At 36.7% G+C, this 22,662-nt stretch overlaps 1 protein-coding gene across 2 annotated transcripts in view; it reads left to right on the top strand.

Annotated features, from left to right (window-relative positions):
* Nucleotides 1-377: 377 nt before the first annotated feature.
* LOC117570021 (probable serine/threonine-protein kinase DDB_G0282963) overlaps nucleotides 378-22,662 on the top strand; it is a 29,569-nt gene continuing 7,284 nt past the window's right edge. For both annotated transcript variants that reach the window (XM_034251438.2, XM_034251437.2), the window contains exons 1-2: nucleotides 378-1,982; nucleotides 21,876-21,982. In XM_034251438.2, the coding sequence (XP_034107329.1) occupies nucleotides 21,977-21,982 (6 nt within the window). In that variant the 5' untranslated portion in view covers nucleotides 378-1,982; nucleotides 21,876-21,976. The remainder of the gene's footprint in view (nucleotides 1,983-21,875; nucleotides 21,983-22,662) is intronic.

Genomic DNA, 22,662 nt, shown 5'->3' with positions numbered 1-22,662 from the left:
AAAGCTCTTAAAAGCAACCTAAAATTTTCCTGTCCAGGGTAATTCATCAATTTCATAGTGGAACATTTCAAAATACAATATGCAAATGATAGATTGAAACTAGTGATTACTTCAATATAACGTATACGCCTAGGTATTAACTTAATCAGTAGAGAAACGCCTACGGCAATCAATCAAATCGAATCAGAAAATCTGGCATTTCACAAAAAATTTGATTTTGAAAACATCCGCTCAATGTTGGAATTTAATTAACTTGTTGAAAATGAAAAACTTTTTAAAATATTTACATTTCATTTAAACTCTTAGAATATTCGCTTTTGGCAACAAAAATATAACATTGCTCTTAACAAAATTTACGTTTTTCTCTGCTGAGCTTGGCCAATCTTTTGAGCTTGTAAAAAATATAGTTGCATTTGATGATAGACTGCATAATTATTCGTAATTTACAGAGTAACAAAATTTTTCAAAGACTTCCAACCTTCTCCTTTTTTTATTAGTCCAAAGTTACTAACTTGTAAATTGCTCCTCCAATTAATTCTGCATTTAAAAGTTAATCAAGTTATTCAAGGTGTGGATAAAAAGTTTGATGACTTTTCAAACTTATAATTATTGTCGTATTACCAAGGATACCACAATTACGAATCCTTGACTTCATAAAATGTGGGTATTAAGGATTTTATAACAAAAGTTGGAATGTTTATTATATGTATTAGCAATCCAGTTAGTCCAGTCACAATTTGTGTTAACAATATCACTTCAAATTTGTATAGAAATTCAACAGCTTAAAATTGGTTTACAATCATTGAAATGTATTTAGTTTTTCAAAAGTTCTCTTGCAAAAACCTTTGTGTACATACGACAAACGAGTTGTCAAATTGGCAATTCACTGGCCTATTAAAAGCGGCAAACTTATGGCCCGGCGCCAGGAGAATTTTTGAGTGTTATAGGCTCTCGCTTTGAGAGGTCTGCCAAGGCTGCCTGCATTTGAAATGGCCAATGCTAGGCCAACAACAATGGAAACAACAATAAACAAAAGAGGCGTGGCGCACAAAAAACGAAACGAAACAATAACAACGGAGGAGCCCAAAACACAATTGTCGCATGGCCCAATGGGCACAGGTCAGTGCAAAGGAGTCTAGAAGGGGGGCGGAGAGCAAGGTGTAGGGACCTAGTTAAAAACCGTAAAGGCAAGCACAAACAAAGCTAGCTAGCGCATGACGTCATAAAGCATATTAAATGAGTTTACACTCGCAGTGCATTGCATACTTTCAGGCTGCTGCCATTTTTCCCTGCCCCCCCCCCCCCCCGTGACCATGGTTGATGCTGCTGCTGCTGTTGCTGGCAAATGGCGACACTGAAAAGCCATTAACCAACGCCTAATGACGCACTCGAGACGGGGACGGGCAAAGTGAAGAAGGGGTTGTTAGTGCATGTGTGCGAATGAGGTTGAAGTGAGCTACGTGTGTGTATGTGTGTGCGGCAGGTTAGCCAAGCTGATAACGAGAATGCTGAGAGGCAGCAATTAAATGGTCAAGCGGGAGTCTCTCTCCCCACTCTCTGCCCCTCTCTCTCACTCACTATCTCTCTCTCTCTTGTCGACGTGCTGTCACGAAATGAAATTGAAATATTAAATATTCATCTAATGCAAGAAAAATCACATCATCTTTTGCGGGACATATTCGTGTGGAGTACATCTAAAATGCTCAACAAAAGGGCAATTTATCAGCATCCCAAAAGTGTGCTACAAAATGTGTGAAAAATACAGCAACCAACAACAACAAATACGATAATACTTGCAAGTAACAAGCAAAAAACATACACACCTTCATACGTACCTGTAATTTGTCAAGAGCTCACACGCGCACACACACACACACGTTTGCGCAAAAAGAAAAAACGTCGCGTTTATAATCGCGCGCGTTTCTCTTTCTGGGAAACAATGGATCGAGACAAAGGAATAAAGCATGTAGCATGTTAAATGGGTAAGTCGAAACACTTCTCTCGACCCTGACAATGACACTGACAAAAACTATGCAACCTGAGCTATTGAAAATTGAGGAAACCGAATACTGAGAAATTCACAAAACTTTTGGAGTGGACCGCAGCACGTGACGCTAGCAACGTTCCAATAAACTAATCAATATTATCGAGTTAGCAACGTGTGTCAGACTGTGTGTGAGAGTGTGTGTATGGGAGTGTGTGTGTGTGTGGGAGTATGTGAAGTCTGAAAAGCACGTGTAGTTTATAAAATATGCAAGCCAATGCATATTTAAACAACTGCACACAAACACACACACACAGAGCACAAGACGAAGCGACGCGTACGCGACTTTGCCACACGACTAAGCAACTTACACGGGCACATGAAGGTGGCATAAGTGGGCGTGGCTGGGGGAGCAAGCAAGTGGCAAGTGGCAGGTGGCAAGTGGTATGGTTAGATGTTGTGCCAACGCCTGCGGCCAGTGCTTTTATCTTTGTATGTGTGTGCGTTAGCTGCATACCTTTTAGGCGCATATTTCTTATGGCTGTGTGTGTGTTTGCTTTAGCCAAAAAAGATTTTCAGTTAAGGAACGCAAAGTAAATGTGTCTTATGGGTTGGGCTTCTGTTGTTGACCCCGATTTGCCAGCAATGACGAGCCATATCCTGGCCCTGCCTGAGTCTGGGTAATATCGATGAAAAGAGACTCCAGAGGGATCGCACACTAATTGGAAGAAATGTGAGATGGGCCAGATGACTGGCAGCTACGTGAAAATGCTTTTAGGTAAATACGCCTCAATCCCATAGAATTGCAGAAAATTCTCAGAAATTCAACATTTTAATAAGCCGTTTAAAACCTTTTGTCAATTATAATTGATAATTCAGACAATACGCTTAACGAGTTCATAACGAAATAAGCACTTAATTTATGTATGTTATATATTTATTTACTGTCAATGACATGATTATGAACGAAAAAATGGTTATTCAGTTATTATTATTGCTGTTGATTGTCATAGGCAGTCGATTCGTTTGTTAATTAGGAAATTTCGATTTAAATGCTTACAATTTAGCACATTATTATTAAAAATACTATTAAAAAGCAAAACTTTTGACATCGAATATTTCATGTTATAATCTTTTAAATTAAATGTAATTTCATCATATTTATTTATATATATATATATATATATATACATATATGTATATAACTCAGAAAAAGACCAATAAAATCAATATTTCAGAATTTTTATATATAAAATGTTTATTAAAATTCTGAGATTTTAATACCATAATAATAAAATTGATGTTTTATCATGTTAAATGACCATTTTTGATACTGATATGATTAATTAAGTCCGAATATTTTCATATCCATCTATAATATTCATAAATAAATTTACATTTAAATTTCAATATAATTTTGTATATGTACATATATTGATTTAAAGACGATTATTTTAATATTCAATGTTTTTCCCATATCTTTAATGCAATTTGAAACCAGAAATTTAACTGCATTTCGCTTGAACGGTCTTTCTGTGGTTGACATTGAATAATTTATAGTGTGCAAATAAGGCAAAAACAGAAATACATATATTATATTTATATTTACTACTTGCGCAGTAGACAACAATTTTTATGAATATGCTGAATAATTCAAACTAATCGCAATGGCAATGGCAATGGCATAAAACGAAAACAGACCGAAAGCGACGACAGCATAATTTAACTACTAAAATATGATGCTGTTCAACCGGTAAAAATAACTGCAATACAATCCATACAAAATGCCAGCAAAAACCGCAAAGCAGAAAAAAACGGCTACAAAAATAGAAACCGAAAAATGGTTTTATTATTGTTGTTTCTGGTCGTTTTCCTGGGGGCTCATTGCTCGCTCTCTCGGTCTGTGAGTCAGTAATTAAAAGCAAATCCATATTCATTTCGTGCCCCATGCAAATGTGTTGCAAGAGCGAGCAAGAGAAGGAGAAGGAGGAGGAGGAGGAGAAGGAAAGGAAGGCGCATACGTATGGAAAACTGAAAAGCCGAAGCATTTTGCTGAAGTGAGGTAAGAATCGAGTAGTAGGGAGAGAGACAGAGAGAGAAAGTAGTACGAAAAGTAGTAGCAGTAGTTGTGGTGTATGGCATGTCGCTTTGTGTATTTGTCAGGACAGAAAGGACAACGCTGGCTGAGCAGTAGATAAGCTACACACACAGTCCTCTGCCTACCTACCTGACTGGCTGTCTGCCTTTCAGCCTGAATGCGAGCCTGCATGTTTGCTTAGTCGCGAACTGGAACTGGGTCTCTTCTCTGGCTGTGTGGCAGTGTCTGGGCTCTCTGGCCATGTCGGCCTATTTGCGGGCCATCACTTTGCATGTTGCAAACAATTTGCCGCCATCGCAGCAAGCAGCAGGCAGAAGGCAAGCAAATGGGGAGCAGGCAGGCAGGACTATGTCGCGGTCGCCTTTTTCCTGCCATTTAGTGCCACAACAGCAAAATGTTCGTGCGACTAATTTGTGAAAAAATCAACAGCAACAGCAAAGCAACAACAACAATAGCAAATATGGTAACAACAAAAACAAGAACAGCAACTGGCACGAGACGTTAAAATCAACGGACCGTAGGCCATTAAAATGGGGCCAGAAAAAAGCGCAGTTCGCTCGTTGTTAATGAGAAATAAACATAAAACAACGCCAGCAATAATAACAACAACAACACCAACAAAAACAACAACAGTTGGAGTTACAACAACTTCGACAACAGCAACAACAACAGAAGGTGGAAAGCAGCAGGAGAGGGCGTCACTTCAAAAGCCAGCGAACAAAACTTGTGGTAATCGCAAGCACAAAGCTAATAAAATACTGTAAAATATTCAACAATTGGCTGAGCTTTTAAGCACCCACTCCACAACAACAACAACAACAACAACAAGAGAAGCAATCCCCAAACCATTGCGAACATATGGAGTGCCCTCGACGCGAAATGTAAACCAGAATCACAATTGGCGCCAGACGCTGAAAAGTATGCTACACATAAAGTAATCGCACTTTGGGTGTCTTTTGTATATTGTGTATTGTGTAGCAAAAAAAACGCGTGCAACAAATAAAAATGTATAAGCAAAGAAGAGAACAAACAAAATATCAACTTGACGCGTAACTGTTTGTGGGTGGATAACCATATAACCAGAGTAAAGAAAGCGGATTTTAGGCATTGAATTGCCGAGAATGAGAGCGAAAGACAGCGACTGCGAGTGCCTGACATGTGGCAGCCTCACAAGGAGCGAAGCGCAAAATATATTTTATTATATTTACCATAAATCAATATACTTGTGAAGGATCATTCTTGCGTGGGAATCAACTGTGGATAGCATACAAATAACACACACATATATGAACATATATTCTAAACAGTAGTCTATTGAGTTTCGCACAGGAAATTCGCATGTTCTTTTTTGCCACCTTTTAGACTCAACTCGTTTCCTGTGCGCAACACTTTTTTATCTAGCCTAAAGCATAATGTTGCTGAAAGGCAACATCAGTTAGCTAATGGAGAATCTAGTAAGGGTAAATCACAGCAGCTCAAGGTTGCTTTTTTATATATTTTTACAGCTCAGTCTCCTTTGGCGAATGCTGACAGTTACACACAGAATTTTCTATTAAGTGCATAGAAACTTACCTTAAGCTTGCTTTAAAAAACCCGAAAAGTAATATCTACTTTTGAAAATAACAATTGCGGAGCTATGTCACTCAATTTATTACAATTCCAAACACGTTTTTAATAAGAACAATTGTAATTGAAACGACAATAAAGTAGAGAACAATAATCTCTTTTTGTTGGCTTTTATTCATTAAGTGGAAACTTGGCAGATAAAAAGATTCAAAGGCAATACAAACTATCATTTGAGTTGTCTTTCACAAAACTATTAAATCAAATTACATTCATTTAGGAACATTTTGCATTTAAAATTATATTAAAAGCGCTTGCGGGCACTCGGGAAAACTTTATGAAGCCGAAAGTTTGCAACAGTTTTCATTTGGCAAAAGGCAGCAAACATCTATTCTATTCAATTTCAAATGAATGTGCTGAAACCACAGATTGTGCGAAAAAAGAAAACGACAACGAAAGTGAAAGCGAAAGCGAAAACGGAGCCAAGCCAACCATAAACTGATTTCGCTGACTTGGCTGACAGTCGTTTTGGCCATTGAATGTCGCACACGCGCCGTCGCCAAAGCTAAAGCCAAAGCCAACTTCAACTTTAACATCTACAGCTCGTTTTTGCCGTTGTCATTTGCCGTTGCTGTTTTTACCCATGTCGCTCACACAAAGCTGGGGGGGGGTGAGCAAAGTTAAGTCTCTGCCACGCTTTTATAAATAGGGCAACACTTGAAGCGTCGCTCAATAGATAACCAGGGCTATAAATTACGCACCAGGAGAAGAATATAATGAGCAAAACGGATGTGGAGGCAACGTAGGTAATTACGTAGGTTTATAATTAGCATTCAGATTACAGCAGCAAAAGCAGATGAAGCCGGCTGCGTCGCCGGAAATGAGCAGAAAATCGTTCGCTCGCTCCATGGGAGAAGGAAAATAAATGCATGCAATTATGGACAAAAATTGCAAATTAATTGAAATGAATGAGCAACTTTGTGGCACAACATGAACAACAACGACAACAAGAAGAAGAAACTCACACACAACAAGCAAACAGCAAATAAACATTTCAATTATGTCGCTGTGCGAAAACTTTTTGCGGCAGGCGTTTCAAAAACTTTGATAATTAAGCTCAATGGGCGCCTTGAGCATGTTCTCTTTATCTCTGTCTCTCTCTTTAGTAGAGTACACAAACGAGTGCTTTGGTAATTAGCAGACAAAAGTCTAAGCAAAGCGAGCAAACTCAAAACAAATGAGCCAAAGCCAACATAACAATAAATGCAATGTAGTCAAGCAGAGAGAGAGGCGAGGAAGACGGATATCCAGCATTGAACAATGGAAATGGAACGGGAACAGTGCCAGCAGGCCATTTCCGGTAGACATGTGTGTGTGTGTGTGTGTGTGTGGGTGCGCCACTTAGCCGCCAGGGGGCGCCACTTCGCTTGTAATGTTCGTGTTTGTTTGTGTGTGTGTGTGTGGGTGCAGCAACAGTTTGTTGCTTTGTTTGTCTGTTTGCCAAGACAACAACTACAACAACAACAATAACAAGAACAACGAGAACGTCACGCTCATAAATTTTTAATTAAATTGTTTTTTAGTTTGTGCCAGCGACACTGAACAGGAAAACGCACTGATTGCCTTTCTATCTGCCTGTAAGTGTGTGTATGTGTGTGTGTGTGTGTGTGTTATCGTTTGTCTTGTATCCTTCGACATATGTGTATACTCAAATATACTCGAGCTCTTAGTTAACTGAGCTGTGCAATTGCTTTTGCCGTTTGTTTGCCTTATTCTTTCTGCCTTTTTGCCTTGGGGGCAAATTGAGTTGTTTAACTTGCAATTGAGCGGCCCTCGAGGGTTCAAGTTGCTCGAGTTGCTCAACAGCAAATCCAGTGAAATCACATTAATTATTTAGTATTGACTACACATTGCCAGTGAAATTAAGTATCCGTCCCGTTGTTCGCACACCTGAATCGATACCTGGCAGCGATTGCTCGTGCTCAGCTTTTTTCTCCCCTCACTCAATATTAATGGTATCGAATATCATTCGATCAATATGAGGAAGTTGATGCTCTGTTATATGTTGAATTCTCAATTTAAATCTCGATTGTCATTATGACAGGTTTATCAATTTCATTAAGGAAATGTGCAAAGGTCTAAAGCATCGGAAACTCTTATTAAATAAAAGTTAAAAACATCGGAATTAAATGGTTTTAAATTGTCAAATGTTTATTTAGTTTTCGGTTGAAAATAAAATGATTTTTTTGGCTTACAATGAAAGATAATTTTAGTAAATAATTATTAAAAAATCTAATTAAAATGCCGATAAAGCAAACCATTTGAAAGCATTACATTTATTTCGAATTATTGATACCAAATTTTATTTGTTTTATTCCGATAAAATGGTTTTTTTAGTTTCGAATGAATAGAAAAATAATCTGATCGTCGATCTGGTTGAATTTAAATAAAAATATAAATTCTGTAAAGGATATTGACAACATTTTATTATATTTATAATTCTTGACAACAATTAAACAATTTAAATCTGCAAAAAAATGTATCTATTAAATTAAATAAAATATTCATGAAATTCGGATTCATAATTCCAAATCGTATTTAATTAAAAGTATTAACGATGTACATAAAATTCAATAATTGTAAAATGTTTTCTTAATTTTGAAGGACAATGAAGCATTTATATAAATAATTTAAATTTTAATATTAAAATTTATGAATTGTATAAGACAACCTTTTTAATTTTAGCGAACAACATTTGTCAACTTGTCTATTAAATGAATAAAATATTCATAGTAAAGATTTAGATCTAAGCCTTTTAGTATATCAGCTATTCCCTCGCTTTAACTTCACATAAATCAAATCAACTGTTAACCGAAAAAGTTTAAGGCAAACGGCACAAGAATAAGAACAACAACGGCAACATCAATGGGCTCAATTCAAGTCAACTTTCAGGCCCTTATAATTAAGTTGTTTAGGATTTTTTCTCGCCCACGCGCGCGCTCGCTCAAACGCAACTGTCAAACGAAATTATTGATCAAATGAAAGAATATAAATATGTAGATGTGTGTGTGTGTGTTTGTGAGTTCGCATATGTACAATAAATTATTGATGTCTGGGCGAGAACTGCTTTGCAGCACTGTGGGCGTGTGTTAGCCATGTGTTAGCGCCCACACACAATGCGCGCGCTGTTGGCTTTTCTTTTTTTTTTTTTTTGTTCATTTTTACGTGTGGGCCATGAATGAAAGTCGTGGGCTGCTAAAAGCAGTCCTTAGAGCTTGCAGAGTGCTAATGGAATGGTATTAGAGGTGGAGAGATGCAACTGTGTCCAGGCAATCGGGGTCACATGATAAATGATATCGCCCGGCAATTGCGGTCAAACAGCGAGCGAGGCCTCTCTCAAAACTAAAATTAACATAATTTGCCTTTATAATTGCCTGGCAGGCGACGAGAACAGCGGTTTGAGGCGCAAAAAAAGAGAACAGAACCTGACTTTATGTTTGTGTTTTGGACTTGGCTCTCGGGCTCGGGTTTGAGTTCGGGTTCAGGTTCGGGTTGCTGCTGGGTAATTTTGCATGCAAATAACTGGAAATTAGTGTAAGTGCTCACTGACATGCCACACCGTAGGCGACCAACAGCGCTCTCGTCCCACTCTTTGCTGCCCTCTGCCACGGCCTGTTGCAACGGCGCCAAAGATAAACAGACGATGGCGAAATGAAGTGGCAAGCGCTTAGGCAAATGTTGCTGAAGCTAATACGCTCGCTCGTATGTGGCGACATATAGCCAGAGGTTGGTAAACAACGAGTGGCTTAGTTAACTGATTTGTGGCAACGAACTAAGCTGCTATAATTAATTTAATTTTGTTTACTTCAAAACGATGTACGAAAATATAATTTTCTAAACGTCAAATTCAAATTATAGAAAAATTGCAAACTATTTTCATTCTTCAAAAAATTTTAGTGTTTAAAAAAATAATAAATTCTGTTATTGTAGTTATATCAATCGCACATTTAGAATATAAAAATTACTTTTAAAATATAACTACACAAAATAAAATACTTTTTTATACCAAACAAAATGGATATAAGACTGTAAAATGTCAGCACTCACTCCAAAAATATGATAATAGTAAAATAGTCATCTTCTTAATTGTATCTGTTTCAATAATGTTTGCTTTTACTACACGTTTTAAAAAATGAGAATTATTTGTAATATATAAATTCAAAATAAATAAATACTATTTGCTATTCATATCGAAAATTATTCTATTCTCTACTACAGCTGCTATTGACAAACAGTTTTATTTATAGACAACGCTTGCATGCTGTTTGTTTCTACATTTCTAAAACAATGCACTCGGGACTCACTTCGACTACACATTTATTATTTATAATTATTCCCAAAAAAAAAAACAATTAGTCCTGCTGTGTAGAAAATGCAATAAATTGCACGGTGTTAACAGTGCAATTTTATTCACAATATCCGGATGCTCGTCTATTGGGTGTTGTGTCCGCCCCAAAAAAACAATTACTACAAGCGAATACCTTTTAGCAGCACGGCAGCAACCACCGAAATTACTCTGCGAAAAGCTAATTAAATTAATTAAAAATGCAAAGCTAGCCAGTGTGAGAGGGAGTGCGAGAGAGAGAGACAACGCGGCGTATGCGCAACGTCACAACTGTGACGAGTGGAATTTCATTTATACTCACGCCATTAGCAAAATGAATGCCCGTATGCCAGGCATGGTTAAGGACGAACAAAAAAGGAGAAAAAAATAAAGAGAAAAAGGAACAGCAATTGGCCGATTCCCGAGCGGCAATGTTTACAGCGCGTTGCCGCCGTGCATATTAATTGCCTGTTTAACCAAATTAGGGCCACAAAACAGTGGCACATTTTCATTTGTGCTCTTTCTTTTTTCGCTCGGTACTTTGCCGCTTTGGCTATTAGCCACATTTCACACAATTAATGTGTGTGAGTGCGGTGAGCAATGCAATTGCATGAATTATTATACAACCGAGTGCTGCGTTGATTTAAACAACAAGCAAACATCAAGTTAGCAGTTTAACACTTTATGCAATAAATTAAAAAAAGAAGTAATACATCATAAAGTTCCATTGAATTGCTAGGGACACACTCGTATCATATATTATTTATACTTTGGTTGACAAGTGCTATAAACTCATAATACTCATACGCACCGTATGCCATAAATTACTTTTAACAATTTATGCAATACATTTGTACTCTTGAAAAAGTGAAGTTGCATTCATAATACGAGTACTAATATTATATAATATTTACACTGATGTTTACAAGTACGTTGTATAAACTTCTAGTACTCATACGCACCGTATGCAATAAATTATATTTAACAATGCATTGTAAATCTTTGTATTTTTAAAAATAGTTGTAAAACAACTTTCAGTTTCATTTAATTGCAAGGGAAATACTCAAATCACATAATACGTTCACTGATGTTAACAACTACTATAAACTCATAATACTCATACGCACCGTATGCAATAAATTTATAACAATTTATATTATTCATTTGTACTTCTTAAAAAACGAATTGTGACAAAAAGCAAGCTAAATTCTCGTATCATATAATATTTATACTGATGCTAACAAGTAATCTATAATCACCTAATACGCATACGCACCGTATGTCAAGAATTATATTTAACAATTTATGCTATAAAAGCGTAGCAAGGCAGCTTAAAGTTTCATTCAATGTTAGGGAAATTCGCGTTTAATATAATATTTATACTGATGTTAACAAGTACTATAAACTTTTAATACTCATACGCACCGTATGTAATAATCTACATTTTGTTGTCAATTTTATTGTTTAGCAAATAAATAAGACATGCCGGCGCCTTTTTGATTCCCATAACTGTCAGCCCTACTCAGATTCTCTAGTCTGAGGGTAGCCTCAGTCTCTGTCTCTGTCTCTTTGCCCCGCTTCTGCCTGCCACTGAGTTTGAGTTTGAGTCATGACCATGTCGGCATTTGTGGCTCGCACTATAAAATGCAACAATGTGAGAGAGGCACCGACAAATAATGTCCATGGCATGCATGAGCATACACATTCGCAATTCCTAGCTGACGTCCAAGCATGTGCAAATTAAATTTTCAAAAGTGGGCCAGGAGCAAGGCCACACAAAATATAGCACAAAATCAAAGCTGAATGTCGAACTAGAACCATACAAAAAACACACACACACACACACGAGAGAAATTCAATTAACCTTAGGCGAGGCATTCTGTACTTAAAGTGTAGAAGAGCCCTACAGACGCTGTTCAAGGATACACGAAACAGCGATAAAGAATCCCATTCGCATACAAAGATGCAACTTTCGCGTGAAAAGTCAAACATCAACGAAGCGGCAACTTTGATGAGCACAAATGAAAACAATTAAAAGAGCCAGATAAAATTTGCGAGGCGATGGGACGTTCCACCGACGAGCACTCGATAAGTTTTTTGTACAAAAAGTTAAACTCACTTAATTGAATTGAATGCCAAACTACGTTCCCGATCATCATCATCATCATCATCATTATCGTGAAGTGCAGTCGTTTGTCTGCTTCGAATGCAAGACGCAGTTTCTCGTTCAATATGCCAAATGAAATGTGAAAGTTCTCGATTTGTGTGCGAGTTTGTGTCTGTGTGTGTGTTTGTGTGTTTGGTTAGTGAGTTAGATTATGACCTGGTTACCACGCCATATTAGCGTGTCAAAATGACATCAACTTAAATCACATTTTTGCCATGGCTTGTGCTATTGCTGCACCATAGACATGGCATAAAACGATAACGACAACGACGACGCCAAACTTGCCAAGTCACAGGTCTATAGCGACAACTACTACGTTCGGATGTGGTGGAGAATATGGAGAAAATGGGGAGAAAGTCTTGAATCAACTGAATTTTATGATTCCCCTTAACTCAATTTTGATTATACCTGAGACCCACTACGAAAGAACTAACAAACTACGAGCAAGACAAACGAGCGCGCACCGTGAAACAAACTTTGCCCAACAAATTTTGCAACTTGACATTAAAGTCATGACACCACGACTTCTACTTAAAATTATCGATTCACATCGAGTATAACTCGAACGAAGTTAGCGTACTTCAGTGAAAGAGATATATTTGTAGGACGAGAATATTACATGGAACTTTTTAATGCCTGTTTAATATAAAGTTAAGGTAAAGTTATAAGTAGCTAAGGAGAAATTTAACAAATGTCTTCGATTTTTATTCAAATTAGTTTACCATTCTATTTATATTTATCCTTCGCTAATATATAATGAACATATTTAGTATTTTGATAATTAGTAAAATATTATTTTATTTTGAGTTAATATTTTGTTCAGTTTATTGTAAGATGTTAAGAAAAAACGAAGCTTTACAAATTTAATTTCTATATAATATAATATTTGCGATATTTAGTATTTTCATAATTAGTAAAATATATAATTATTTTAATCTTGTTCTATTTCAACCTTAAGTTTACCAATCGAAATCTTTTTAATTTAATAAATATGAAGTATCTGAGCTTCGAGCTATAGTTTATTATCCATATATACGCACTGAGACTTGATAACATTATAAAATCGATATATTTATAAGCAATTGATAAAGAGTTTCGTTAAATATTAATATTATTAAACTATTTTTGTTTTTTTTTTTTGGCTTATAGACATTTAAACGAATGTCATAAACATGAAGTTGAAAAACTAAATTTTCTGAGCTAATAATTTCAGATTTAAATCCATCCATTTATTATGTGTCATTATGACCGTATTGTTAGCTTAGAACGCATTCGAGAAAGACGTATAATTTAATAACTTATCTATTCGCTGAATCTTTAGTAGATGACTTGAAGAACCCCTCGCAAACTGTTGACTACCTGTTCAAACTTGCCATTTGTTTTTATTGAATTTCTACACGAGACTGCGATACGCCGTCTGCTCCCATTCCTTGCCATTCCCTCTCTCCCCCTCGTTCCCCGTTGGGGACGTAGTCGTGGCAACTTTAACACATTGACATTTGGTTTATTAAGTTTTCGGGGCGGGGTGGAGAGAGATGTGAACGTAGTAGACGGCGTGCCGAGTTGTTTAACTAATGGGATGAGCATTAAATATAATCGCTGTCGTTATGCACATGGCTTCGATTATCGAAAGCGATTTGGGCGAATGCGTTTGCCGTAGCTTAAACGTAAATGAAAATGGGCCGCACGCTGCAGGAAACGCTGGATAGCTTCTTTATAGGCCATTGACTTTGACCTGCATTCTCAATTAAAGGGCAATTTATCAAAATTTCGCATGCCGCACGCCGTCTAACTTAAAAGCAGCGAGCGAACAACCAACATTTTGGGTTGGCAACAATTTGTTGATATTATTATGGTTATTTCTACAATAGTTGTTGCTTAAGTTTCTTGGTTTTTTTGGTTTTTTTTTTGGCCGGCAGGCGCAAAAGTCGCCGCGTGCCACGCATAGAAATTGAGTTGGCCCTTGAAGTCATTGTTGTTAGTGTTGTTGTGGCCACAAAATGGTTGGCGCACAACAACACTTAAGTTTAAGTGACTACTCGAGACTTTTTGAGAGGCAACAATGAAACTGTGGAACTGTGGCAGCTGTGGCTGCGGCCAAGGCAGGCGAGAAACGAGAGGCAAGAGGCTGAAGCTGAAGCCGACTGAGGCTGAGTCGTCAAACTGCGTGACCGGAAAGTGTTTGGCGTTTCCGGTTGACGCAGCCGCCAAAGAGCTGTGGCAGGTCGCAACGCTTGACAGTTCGTTCGTCGTTGACGCCGAAACCGCAGTGGCAACATCAGCCGGAAGTTTGCCGCGTAGACAATAACAACAACAATAACAACAACACCGAGAATAACTACTGCCACAAATCGTGCACGTGTATGCGCCACAGGAAATTCCATGCAACAAAACACAAATCGAATGCGACACATTGGCCCTCTTAATACTCTATTCAAAGAGTTGTTTAGTTTTGTGTAGGCAATAAATTAAAACAATCTTAAAAGAATAATACTAAAAAAATATTTATCGATATTAAACATAATTTGATTTGAACTGTCCATTAATGGAAATTGCATTATTTTTTCAATATATATATATTTGGAAAAATAACTTATTAATGAAAATGTTTAATTGAATACTATTTATAAAAAAATTAAATCAATTTCAACTGTCGATTGCTGAAATTTACATTTTTATTTCAATATTGGATACGGAAAACTTTTAATTTAAAAATATATATATTTTATGTGATATACTTTTAAGTTATTAATAAAATCATTTTTAATTAAATATTATTTATAAACATATGATTCAATTTCAACTATCGTTTATTGGAAATTTGATTATTATTTTAAAATATGGATATGGATATGGAAAAGCTGAGTATTAATAAATATCTTATGTAGCACCTGTTATATATTTTATTTATGTATATGTATTTATTCTACAACTATTCATAAAATTTGAATTAAGTCTCACCTTTCCACTGTTTTTTTTTTTTTAGTATTGTTTAGTATTATTATTATTATTTTTTATCAAGTAAATCATAATCTTAATCTTTAGCAATTTAAATAATTCATTTTACGAGTATTTAATCAAAGCAAAAATGCAATTCATATAATATTTGTGCTTTTATAGACAAATTCACTAATTAAATTAGATAAATATGAATTAACTTTATTTTTGTACTTAAATATTTCTAAGTAGTCAACTCGAGTCTATTGCCAAATTCAAAGTACTTTGTTACCAAAAAGTACTGTAGTAGAGCAAACAACGAGGCAGCGAACCATATGCGGAGCCGAATAAGGAATTAAGTTGCTTCTGGGCGAAAATTTGCCACGTTTCCGTTGAATTCGACTCACAATCGGTTTGCTGACCAGACCAGAAAGCGGCAGCGGCAGCCAACGCCAAAACCGCAGCTAAAGCCAAAAACCAATGGCAACAAATGTCACGTTTTAACTATAAAATGTGTTAAAATGTTAATACGGGCTGAACAGCTGAAGAAACTATGAGAAAGAAATGAAAAGAAACGAAACGAAAGCCGCAAAACAGGTCAAACTACTCGCAATTTGTATTGGATGCTTCTTTTCAGCCAGTTCTCCGCCATTTCCCGTTTGGCATGCAAATTTTCAAGCAAGAGAAAAAAGAATTATCGCGACGCGAACTCGTATTTGTACCTTTATATTGAGTTTATACCTCACTTACAAAAGGAAGCTCTCTGCCCATAAGGTAACAGCGTAAAAAATAAGGTAGCGAGCGCGAAAAGAAGAATGAAAGAAAGTTAAGTTAATTGCTTTTGCATAAAGCAGCGAACGAGAAACAGCTGCGCCATTTGCCTGCCTGCCTGCCTGCCTGCCAGTCTGGCCAAGTGCAAGGGAAAGTAGCCAGCTAAAAAGAAAGGAACAGGCAACAAGAACTGCAAACAGAAGAAAGAGAGAAACGAAGGAAAGTCAGAGCATCTAAAGCTACCAACAGCCTGCCAGTTGAATTGGCGCTCAATTGTGCGGAAAAATATTTCCATTGGCTGATTTACGCGGCTCGCTTAAAAGAAAAGAACCTGAAGGATGTGCAAGTCGATTCTGAAGTCATTTTCAAAGTGTGTGTGGATAAACAGCATTGTGAGCGAGATTAAAGCATACAATTTCTTGTAATCTATTACTCAGCACTTTTAATTTGTGTGTTGAATTCAACTTAAATCTAGTTGCCTTTCAGCTTCTGAATTCGGAATGAAACTCAAAAGAGAGAGAAAAGCATTTTCTGATTAAACTAGCTAAAAGAATATTTTATAAATTAACTGATAAGTTGAGCTTATTGAGCATAAGAAGTACAGCAGCCTTTGATAACAAAACCCAGCACGAACAGGTAAATAGAATGGCAAAAAAGTTGGCATACTTATGCCAGATAATCCCAGATTAATTTATTTGATGTCAAATCTTCTTGTGCTGACAGTATCAAAGAGGCTGTAAACAACAACAACAGAAAATATGTTTAAGTACTTTTTAAATACCTCATCAACTAAGCGGTTTTCCATTTGACATTTCACTCATGCAACGCTTATGGTTGTCCTCAAGGATTACCGAGGGGAGGAGAGACACTGAGCTTAAGTCGAATAAATTGCCGGGTTTGAGGGTGCAAATTAGTTGCAACGCTTTATTTCGAAAGTTAAGCTATAAACAAATTACGTTTGGGTTGGGTAAAGAATAAGCATAATATGCATCATAAAAGGAAGTCAAATGGGAATCTCTATGTTATGTTTTTATCCCGGGTCAACGTCCGATTTGATTAGGTTAACCCAACTTAATTTGACAAATTAGGGTTAGAGAGTCGCACAACAAACTAGCAGCTCCCAAAGGAGCAGTTAATGGGTCCTTAAATTACATTCGACTTGGTACACAAAATATATATCTTGTGTACACACACACACACACAGTACAGGTGTGTGCACAGAGGAAACAATGCTCACTTACTAAGTACACACACACTAAAGCTGTTTCATTTTCAGCGCTCGGGAAGGTAAACGACTTTGGCGTTGCCCGCTAAAGTATGCAACAATAATTTACACATGAAAACGTATGCAGTGCACAAGTAAATTTGCAAAGTGAGAATAGAATGTATGACTAGAAAATGCTCTTTACATTGTTTCTTAGCGAGAATACCTAAAGAATTTATATTTTCTTATATTTATATTAAAATAAAAAAGACTTGGCTGAGAAGCCCTCTTACCGTATACTTAATATAACAAGGCATATGAATTACAATACATTCGAGACATAGATGGCGCCAGTTGAAGCTTTAAATGTATTAATAAATTCAAGTGTGAAAACTACAAGATATTCGGAAAATAGGCTCGCTTTTGAATTTTGTAATGTATAATACATTAAATATACATTCTAATTTATTATTTTATTGCAACAAATTCACATTTTTTATTTACCACTCTATAATATCTCTTTATTTTTTATTTGTGTTAAATTTCATGACTAATTGAATAAAATGTAATTTTAAATTAAATCACAGCAAATCATAAACAAAATTAAGCTGCTACTGATAACAATTTCCCTTCATTTATATTAAATATGCCCCTTAAAGCACACGCTTTGCAGAGTAGAAGAAGCACATTATAGGCCACACGGGCTATATAAATAATTTACTCAAACACGTATATGTCTTTGTCTATGTGTGTGTGCGTAAGTGAGAGTGTGAGAGTGTTGACTAAATGGCGTGTAATAAAAATTCAATTGCTTTGTCTGAGCCGGCTTTGTTTGGGTATTTCCTAGACTCACAGTAAAAAGGCCCACAAAAAAAAACATAAACAAAAAATCTTATCACGTGTGCCATTCAATTAGGAAAAGGCCAGACAATGCAAATGGCCAAAAGGGTTGATGGACAGGTCAGGCGATTATTCACTAATTATTCATAATTGGTGCTTATTAAGTGTAATTAAGGGAATCCGACAGACAGCGACTATGAATTTGCTAAGCTGCCAATAAATTGTGTGTATGTGGTTTGTGTCTGTGGCAGGAGTAACAGGATACCACGACAACAGGCAGCGATGTCCTTGTCCACACGCACGCACACACACACACACAGAGAAAGAAGCATATTGTCTATAGCCCTGACCTTTGACATTAGGAAACGGGAACTGGAACCGAAACCGAATTGGCCTCGGGCAACAAATTTGCTTATAATTCAAATACATGCCGAAAACGGCAACAAAAACAAAGCAGCAAATACACAAAAAAACAAAAAGCCAAAAACACAAAGAAATACACAAAATAAAACAAAAGCAAAACCAAAAACGAAAAAGAAGCAAAAAATATATATATTTTTGTATGTACGAGGAGCGTATAACGAGCGGCAAGAAAAACACGTTAAGCAAACACGATAACGATACTATATAGTTAGATATGCAGATATGCACGAGTATGTGCGAAACAAGGACAGCAAGGACAACAAGGACAACGTCGGCATCGGGCGACAAGGCGTGCACACAGAAGGAACACAAGAAATTTATTTCAATTTAAAAATTTTCGTCACGCGCAACACAAAAAGCGAGTTAACAGCTCTCCCCCGCCTCCTTCCCATTCCCCTTCTCCGGTCACCCATCCAAAAGGGGGCGTGGCGATTTGTGTAATTGCTGGCGTGCTTTGGGCGACAAAGGGGTGATAGCTACAGAATCTAAACTAGTTGGGGACATGGAGTGCAGTCGTTTAGTTTATGCCATGACATGCTCCAAGGACGCCGCCGCCGACGCGGCCGCTGCGCAACTAGAAAGAAAGGACATTATCGTGACAGGCATTGGGTTAAAAAAAAAAAAAGAGCAAGCGAATAGAAAAAAATACAACAGTAAGTTGATGGCATTAGCTTCAGTTGGTAGTAATTGAAACGATACCAACGATTTATGGCTGCATATATTATTGATATGTCTCGCCCGGGGTACAAGGCGATGGCAAACGAATCCTTGACCATGGTCAGCACTCTTCACCACTTCGCCACCATCGTTGCTTGTTGACATCAATTGACATGGCGCACAACAATGGCAATTGCAATGTGTGGCCACCCGGATAGCAGACCGCAATCAAGGACACCTCAAATCGGACTTTTGAATAAACGCGGCACAGCAACGTGCATGTCGCAGCTTAAGGTTGAGGTTGAGGTTGGGGTTGAGGTGAAGCCGCCATTGAGTGAACCACGTGTTGGCCTTCAATTGACATGGAATGCAACAAGCAGACGACGGCATAAACGTTTCTTTCTTTTTTCTTCCATTCTTACCTTTGGCCAACTGCCAGGCTTCCAACTGTGAGCTGCCAAGCTACCAACTGGCCACTGAGTGGGAATTGATTCTCGCGGACGGGGGGTCAGCTCAAGTGCAACTGCTTACTTACTCTGTGGGAGCTGTCAACTTGCTTTGTTGTGGCTTTTCTTTTGCTTCTTTACTTTTTTCTTTTCTTTTCTGCTTTTCCTTTCCTTTCATTCGAGCTTCTTTTGTTGTAGTTGTTGGTGAAGCTAAGACATATGGTGGCTAGACAAGTGGCCACAGCTGGACAGGAATACAGAGTGGTCTTGCCTTAAAGCTGTATCAAAATAATATAAAGTACTTAGTTTGAGCTAAACAAGTTAATACCGAAAGCAGCTTAAAGCAAGGCAAAGCATGATACAATTCAAAGTGTAAAATACGATAAACTTTTCTATTAAAAATTCAATTACAATTCGATGGCAATTTGTGTTACACAGTTGAATAGAATATCACAGATGTGACCTTATTAAATGCATAGCAAGAAATATTAACAAAGTTATTGAACAAGTATTTAAAAGCGGAATGAGAAAATACAATTTTTCAGAACAAACTTTGTTAATAAAATTTATTTATTGATTAAGTTTGTAGGCCTAGGAAATCACAATCTTCTTGACAGTTTTCATTTAATTTCAATATGACTTATATCAAATAAATCAAGAGGTTTTGTTGGTTACTTAAAACACATTTCATTTCAGTATGCTTAAACTAATCTAATAAATTTGATTAGCTTTAAAAATTTCTTAAAGATTTTAAAGAGAATAAATCATTATTAAAAATATTAGAGGTTTACTTTCTATATGAAAGTCTAAATTTTTAAAGTTCTTCCAAACGTTTCTTACTCAACAAAATTTATATGTTTCCGTCATTGTTTTTATTGCCAATTTAATCTTTTTAAATAAAAGACTAATTTTCTCGTTCTCTTTTCTCTTCTCATAGAGTTCACCCACTTGTTAATATCTTTTATCATATTCTAATAAACTATTCCAACAAAAAAGATACTAAAAAAATAAACTGAAAAATGTGAAGCCATCTTTCGAGAAGAATTATTTTTTATAGTTACTATAGGAAAACGCGCAGGCCAATTCCAGGAAGTATTATATATTTTACCTTTTTTCGCTAAGGACCAAGCAAGCACGCAGCCTTGCAAGTTATTTAAAACTGAAAGGCTAAAGACATAACTGCAGCTATTATGCGAACAATGAAATTTGCTGAAGGACACATATTTAAAATAGTTTATTACTTGGTAATTGCATGGCAAACATGATTACTTGAGGGCATTACGAGGATGTGCAACAATGTCATAAAACACTTGCATTCCAATTGCAATTCCATTGCCAAACTTTGACAACTGTGCACACTTAAGGGGACGACCTTCAAAGGAGCTTAAAAGTGGCATCAAGTGGCATATATCCTACTGGGCAGCCATTAGCATTGGACCAGAAGCCGGAGCAGCAACAGAAACAGAAACAGGACAAGTGCAATCGATGTGAAGGCAACTCTGACGACGCAATTGCCAAACTAATTATAAGCTTCAAGTACAAAGACTAAGCTCTAATCACGCCAATCGAAGGCAACTCACAGCGAGGGTCTGAAAATAGACAGAGAGAGAGCAAGGGAAAGAGGTAGCTGAGGAAGGGAATGAAAACCAGAAGGAGCAGCAGCAGACGATACTGATTTATGCTTTCAGGCGTCGCACAACGTTCATCTGCGTTCATGTGGTAAATTCGCAAAGACTTTGCCCTTCAACTTGACCAAGTGAGCCAATGGGGCTGGCAATGGGGACGGTGACTGTTAAGCCATGTGAGGTTGTGAGGGGTGGGGAGGGCATTTTGATGAAGGGGTTTTGTACATATTGGGGGTTTGGTCGTGTGTCTGCATGTTGTATGAGACAAATGTCCTTGTTAAATACTAATGGCGTCGTCGCCATTCGCCACTCGCCATTCCTCATTGTCCTTGTCGTGTGTTAATGTGTGACAGTCAAGGCGCGTTTCCTGCTCCGTCAATGACGATGACGATTTTGTCGACAACGCCCCGCTTTCGCTTTCTTCGCCCCTCTCTTGTCCTTTTGCAGCCAGTAGAGGATCCTTTCTATTTATGCGTTTCGTCGGCTGCTGCCGGAATCGAATAAACCATGTTAAATGTTTGTTTGTGTGCGGCGAGTAATTGAAATGTGTTTCCTCCATCCTTGCCTTTTTTTCTTTTTTTTGAGGGAAGGTTTAGGCCAGCTCCTAGGAGGATACATCGTGCTTTCATCCATCCTTCTCTCTGTTGCAGACAAGCATCACGACGATGACAGCGTTGCACATTTTATATTTTCATTTTAGTTTTCGTTTTTGTGTGTTTTGTGTTCCGTGTTTCTGCTTTACGTTCGTTCATCACAATTTCCTTCTTTTATTTCAGAATTTATGCCTCTGCAGTTTTCCATCGATTTTCGTCTTGCGCCAACAACAGACTGGGGATGAAATACCAAACACATAAACTGGATTTGATATTACAAAAATATGCAGGTAACAATGTCGGCAATTTTTTCTCATTTGTCTTGCTCCACAACAACGGAAGAAACGAGATGCTCAACACTATTAAACATGCATTATTTAACACAAATCCGCGCATTTTTCGTTATTACTTAAAGCTGTATACAAAGCAAGCATTTAAAGATGTTCATACATCTTTTTAATACGGTTTAATCAATTATAACTGAAACTTATATTAGCACAGAAGTTGGATTACGTTTTGTTTTTAATATATAATATTATATATAATATATTAGGGTTGATTATAATTTAACTTCATCGGAAATTTAGCATTTGCTGTACAAAATGAGCAACGAAATTTTCTATTATTATATTATATTTATATTATATATTGCAAGCTATGAAATATTAACTGTTTGTAATACTCTATTTTTTAATTTATTTGTTTATATATATACTAGGAGTGTTCCTATGTATTTATAATATTTAAGTAACCACTTGAAAATGATTGTGAAGTGGAATATTTATGCAAATAAAATTAGTTGAATTAGTTAAAAGCTATAACTACATCAGAAATTTACAAAATGAGTATGAAATATTTTAATTTTGTTGTATTTTTTATTATTTTATTATTATGACAAGCTATGAAATATTCAAAATTTGTTATACAATAGTCTTCAAGTTATTTATTTTTTTAAAGATTAAATAAATTT

This window comes from Drosophila albomicans, chromosome 3 (genome assembly GCF_009650485.2).
Source record: "Drosophila albomicans strain 15112-1751.03 chromosome 3, ASM965048v2, whole genome shotgun sequence".
Lineage (NCBI taxonomy): Eukaryota > Metazoa > Arthropoda > Insecta > Diptera > Drosophilidae > Drosophila > Drosophila albomicans.
The sequence above is the reverse complement of the archived record's forward strand: the minus strand, read 5'-3'. Positions and strand labels throughout refer to the sequence as shown.